At 54.2% G+C, this 5,684-nt stretch overlaps 1 protein-coding gene across 2 annotated transcripts in view; it reads right to left on the bottom strand.

Moving 5' to 3' along the window:
- Positions 1-1,930: 1,930 nt before the first annotated feature.
- Positions 1,931-5,684, bottom strand: part of Pdpk1 (3-phosphoinositide dependent protein kinase 1) — a 28,193-nt gene continuing 24,439 nt past the window's right edge. Inside the window, exons 10-12 of one of the 2 annotated variants that reach the window (XM_013011620.1) lie at positions 4,566-4,623; positions 3,847-3,999; positions 1,931-3,553 (exon numbers count right to left, since the gene is read on the bottom strand). In XM_013011620.1, coding sequence (XP_012867074.1) covers positions 3,437-3,553; positions 3,847-3,999; positions 4,566-4,623 — 328 coding nt within the window. In that variant the 3' untranslated portion in view covers positions 1,931-3,436. The remainder of the gene's footprint in view (positions 3,554-3,846; positions 4,000-4,565; positions 4,624-5,684) is intronic. The other variant, XM_013011618.1, reaches the window with a different exon arrangement.

A 5,684-nucleotide genomic window follows, 5' to 3' on the forward strand; every position in this document is an offset into this window, starting at 1 on the left:
TCAGTACCATTGTGGTCACAAATGACAAGATTGTGAAAACATCACCAAGCACTTGGAAGCCATAGCAGCAGGAATGGAAGAGACTAACATGCAAGCATGACCAGATTCTTGTAATGAAAATAAGGAAGCTGGTTCTCAGGGGGAGAAAAAAAAATCCGTTGAAAAGGGGTGGGGGAAGGAGAGTCATATTCAAACAGTGCTTGGAACACACAGCTTAGCAGGACTGTTACTGAAACACAGAGCATCTGAATATGAGACCAAAGGGAATCTGTGCCATGAAAAAAGTCGTCTGACACAAACATACCACTTGCAGGTATCTGAGGGGGAAAATGTCTAAGGTAAAAAACCAAAAACTGATTAGGATATTCATCACAGCATTAAATAATGAAAACCGAGAACTCATCTACAAAAAGGAAATGGTCAGATAAATTGATAAAATGTACAACCATTGGACTCCACCATCACTTAATACTTGCTTCAACTGTCCGTGGCACAAGGAAATGCTTGGATATCAAATGAAAAAGCTGGATGTAAAAGTATGTGCATGTTGTGTGTTCCCAGTTTAGTTAGGAAAGCAAAAAAAGGGGGGGGCAGGAGAGAGGTGTAGCTCAGTGGTAGAGCACTTCCTGCATCTTGAGTCCCTGGGCTCAATTTCCAACACTGCAAAAAGGAGGAAGGGGGGGTGAGGAAGGGGCGGGGTACTAGGGAAGAGAAAAAGGAAAAAGGGAGGGAGGAGGAAGGAAATAATATTGGGGGGCAGGTAGGGGCAGGATCTAGGTCAAAATGCTCATAGTAGCCCCTGGTTGGTGAGTTCGTTGTTGATCTTTTACCAGGTGCTCCTCTGCTGGCATCTAAGACTCTGAACCACAAGGCCATCCTCAGGCATGGACCACAGACACCGGAGGCCTAGAGGTGAATTTCCGCCAGCGCTGGCCTGACAAAGCAAACGGTTCGCAAGCCTCCAGGAGGTTAGGGCTCAGCAGGGCAGCCATGCCGGGCGCCACCCCTGCAGTGGATGGCGGCCACACCACAGTGCTGCTCCCTGAAGCCGAGGGGCTCAGAGCTGCACACAGGGGTGCCACTTCTCTAGCTGAGGGCACAGACAAAGGGGTGGGACCCACCCGTCCAAGTCTGGTTTTCCGTGTCCTACGGTAGGGTACAGCGGACAGGAGTTACAACAACTACAGCCTCAGGTCCTCCCATACTGGTGGGAGGGACCAAAAGGGAGTGCTTCCGACCTTCACACCCACCCTGCTTCGTAGGCCACAGGGCCACCAGGGCTTCAGGACGGCAGGTTCCCCTCGTTCACCTTGGCAGATCCCAAGCGTGCCGCTGGGCAGGCTAGCACCCACACACCTGTCCTACAGGGCAAGGCGCCGGCCTGCATGCCGTGGCTGGCTCTAGGGCGCTGATGGAAGGGAGGTACGGCCAGGAAAGAGGGAGTGGGAGGACAGAGCTGCGGCAGGCGGGCCGGGTCGCCAGCTCAGCTGCCCCCAGCGGTGGGGGCCGGCAGGGCGGCTGGGTGGAGCGAGGAGGCAGCGACCGAGCCTAGCTTCAGCCTCACCCCCTCTGCAGCCAAAATGATGCCTTGTTTGTGTACGCAAAAGAGCCGGGGAGCCCCCGCCGCTCGGGTACAGGCTGTTCTCCGGAGGGCCGAACAGGCTAACCAGTTACAAGGGAAAGGAGCCGGATCAGGAACTCTAAGGAACAGATTCCAAGCTGGCTCCACACAGGCAAGCCTCTCCAGCAGCTGGGAGGGGAGAGGGGCCCGCAGGCGGAGAGCTGCAAGCCAGGCAGTGTCACGCTCCCCAGGGACAGGCACGGCCCTGGCCCTGGCTGCTGACCCCCTGGAAAGCCCAGGGAACATTTCTGCTCTTCCCCAGCACTCCACACTAGCACAAGCAACAGGACCTGCATCGGCACTCACTCGGCACACAGGCGGTCAGCGGGCACGGGAGGGGCAGGGGCTTTTCTGCGGAAGCCATTTACTGGGGCCTCTGTGAGTCTACAGGAACGGAAGTGTGCCTGCCCCAGGGACAGGGAGTCCGAGGTGTACCTGCAAGCAGACTGTCTGTTCCTCTCCTTCCCAGAGCGTCCCCACCAGGGAGGGCTTGGGCAGAGAGGCATGGAGGAGCCTCTCAGGGGCGCTCTGCCTGAGCAGCGAAGGGAGCCAGGCTGGTGTGTGCCAGGCCATCCCCACTGCAGAGCAGAGCACCACCGCGGGGCATCCACAGCAGCGCCCTGGAATGGCAGGGGACAGACAAGGAGGCCCAGGAGTTGGGTTTAAGTGGGCTGTTCTCATGGCCTGGGCATCGGTGAATAACATTTTTTGGTAGAAATCCACTCTTTATGGACCAAATAGGCTTTTAAATTTTCAATGTAGAGACACAAAAGCTGAGCTAGCTGAGAAGTGTTTACCCATAATACAAACGGGGCATGTGAGGATGGGCCAGAAACTGACAGAGCCTGAGACCGCTGCTCCCAGGGTTCTCTCAGACCCTCCTTGTGCGGCAGCAGCCGGCACACTGAAATCTTTCCAAGACTCTCAGGAGGGTCTGTGGCTCTACTTCCCCCCTGGAGGCCGACAGCCTAAGCTGTTCTGGCTGGTGCCTCCAGGGGGCCTCCTGGCCTGGCCCAGGTGCAGTGATCCAGCTGGGCGCTAACCGTTCCTTGGCTGATGGCATTCCCCTTGGACATACGTTTGGCATGGTGTCCACTGCACTGATGGACACTGCTAGGAGGTGGGCTGCAGAAGTGGAACCTGGCGGGGCTCCCCGCAACCGTAACTGCCTGCTCTGCATGTCGCCTCCAGAGCAGGGAGCACAGACATCACAGGCAACGAGGCCTGCTAGAGGCACGGAGGGCCAGCCACACGTCCAGGGTCGGGCACGACAGACTCAAGGAAGGCAGTGTGCACCCAGAGCCGAGACCCTGGTGCCCACAGCCAGCTGGTGGCAGCTCAGCCCAGCAAAGGGGTGTAGAGGCTCCCTGGTGAAGGGCTCTGTGACAATGAGGGTGGGCACAAAGAGCCAAAACACACCCAGCCCCTCAGCCGCAGCAGAAGCTGGGGCAGGTGGGAGGAGTGGTAGCGGGCACAAAGTTCCCCTGGATGCTAGGAGGGGCTGGTGATGCCGAAGGTGGCCACTGGTCTGGGCAGGAGCTGGGTCTCCACGGGCACAACAGCATGTGGAAGCCTCCACAGAGCACGGAGAGCAAGCAAAGCAACCCTGAATTCCTGTTTGCTATTGGTTTTGTTCTTTGTGTAGTTGGGTGTTTTTTTTTCTTCTTTTCTTTTAAATAAAAAAGCTGCAAGGTTCCCGCCATCTGCGTTCTTTGAGGTGGCCGGCAGCAGGTGGTCTGGAAGCGTCCTGGTGGCGGCCGAGCCGCGCCAAGAGAGGTGTCCTGGCAGCGAAGGGCAGCCCGGCCGCAGGACCTGTCACTGCACAGAGGCATCCGGGTGGCTCTGGTATCGCTGCCTCCAAACCTCCTGGATCTTCCTGCACCACTTGTGAGCGTTCCCACTTGGATCCATCAAGTAGTACGTCCTGTTGGGCTGCAAAGACAGAGGCACCTGATGTCCTCCAGGGAGTCCCCTAACCCACCCCAGAGAGCACCTAACGTCCTCCTGTAAGCACCTTCACCAGGTCTTCCTTCCACACGCGCAGAAACTAAACATGCAGGTGACTGACCCACCCTAAATGGAGAGCCAGCTCAGAGTGGCCCACTCAGGCCTGAGGGCTTAATGCAGGGCCCTAACGGCCCAAGGCCAAAGCAAGGGAGGCTCTCCTCAGAGGCACAGAGGTCTTCCCAGAACACTGCCAGCCAGAGTCCTCAGGACAGACTCACCGTGTGGACAAAGAAAGTTTTAAAATTCTTGGCCTCTGGTCGGAGTTCTTGTGACCATGGAATTTCACCTTTCAGGACTTTGTTGACAGGATCAACATAATATAAATGTGGTCCTTCTGTGAGCAACAACTGCCGTCTCCGTGCAAATAAACCCTGAGCAAAAACCAAACACTGTGTTACTAACGCACTGAGAGGAAGGATCTACACTGGAAGAACCCCAGTCACTCGTTACTCATCTGAGACAGCTCCTCCCCTAGTCTCATGGACCCTACTGTTGGACTCACAAAGACTCGCCGCTGGCGGCAGCTACTGACTCCTTCAGGGCAGCATTCTCTTCCTTACAGGACACGCTGCAGTGAAGGGATGCCAGGAGTCATGTTAGTATGGTCCAATATGGGCTGCTCATGTCAGCACAGTCCGATACGTGCTGCTCATGTTAGTGTGCTCTGATCCATGCTGCACAATCATAATAAGTAGTACCAGACATGGCCTCAAAGTAACAGAAATTTTGGCCTGGTGAACTCTGCATCATGCAGCAATGGGAAACTGAGCTTCAAAGTACGGACATGGCAGTGGCTTTCCACCTGCCCAGATCCCACTCCTCCACCTGTGGGACTCTAAAGAGCATGCCAGGACAAGAGACACTGTATCCTGCAGGTCATGAGCTGATCCAAGCTTAGAAGCCTGAGGTGGCTGAGCAGAGCAAGGACCTGACTCACCTTTCGCTTATCTACCGGACCCATTTTTAGTATTAGATTATTTTCTACAAACTGGTGCCTATAAAAAAAGAAAACAAGAATGAGACATAGCAATTCTCCACATACCTCCCTTTGAATAAACTCCCCAGGACGTCCACGGGCAGGCACTGCCTTAGCCATGCCTACCTCTCACAGATCCAGCCTCTCTTTAGGACCAGGAAGTAACTCCAAAATGCATTGGACAGAGGTCCATCACATCCAGCCCCAAATCTACATTCTTTTTTTCTTTTGGGGCGGGGGAGGAAGCGAGGTGGAGGGGGTAGGTCATGGGGCTGAACTCAGGGCCTGAGCACCTTAGCACCTTAGCTCTTTCACCCAAGGCTAGCACTCTACCACTTGAGCCACAATACCACTTCTGGCTTTTTTTCTTTTTGCTTATGTGGTGCTGAGGAATCGAACCCAGTGCCTCATGTATGCAAGGCAAGCGCTCTACCACTGAGCCACCTTCTCAGCCCCAAAATTTACATTCTTATAATCACCTCTCTGCACCAACTACCTACATAACAGAGCTGGTGAGGGGAAACAATGGCACAAAATCAAAAGACAACACACATATCATAATCACATTACAAAAGTGATCAGTATAAAAACAAAACAAAACAGAACTCTGGGGAGACAGCCTCTTCTCTAAGAGTAAATCCTTCTGGGAGTCAACTTTAAGATAAGATATTGTCCCTAGGGCTGGGAAGGTGGCTCAGTGGTAGAGCGCTTGCCTTGCATGCATGAGGCCCTGGGTTCGATTCCTCAGTACCACATAAACAAAAAAAGAAAAAAGCTGGAAGTGGTGCTGTGGCTCAAGTGGTAGAACGCTAGCCTTGAGCTGTGCTGTGCCTAGAGTTCAGGCCCCACGACCGGAACCAAAAAAAAGAGCAAAAAAAAACAAAAAACAAAAAACCCAACCAAGATATTGTCCCTAGCCAGGCGCTGGTGGCTCACGCCTATAATCCTAACTACTGAGGAGGCTGAGATCTGAAGATCGAGGTTCAAAGCCAGCGTGGGCAGGAAAGATGGTGAGACTCCTATCTCCAATAAACCACCAGAAAACTGGAAGTGGCGCTGTGGCTCAAGTGGTAGAGCGCT

This window comes from Dipodomys ordii, unplaced genomic scaffold (assembly GCF_000151885.1).
Source record: "Dipodomys ordii isolate 6190 unplaced genomic scaffold, Dord_2.0 Scaffold14, whole genome shotgun sequence".
NCBI lineage: Eukaryota > Metazoa > Chordata > Mammalia > Rodentia > Heteromyidae > Dipodomys > Dipodomys ordii.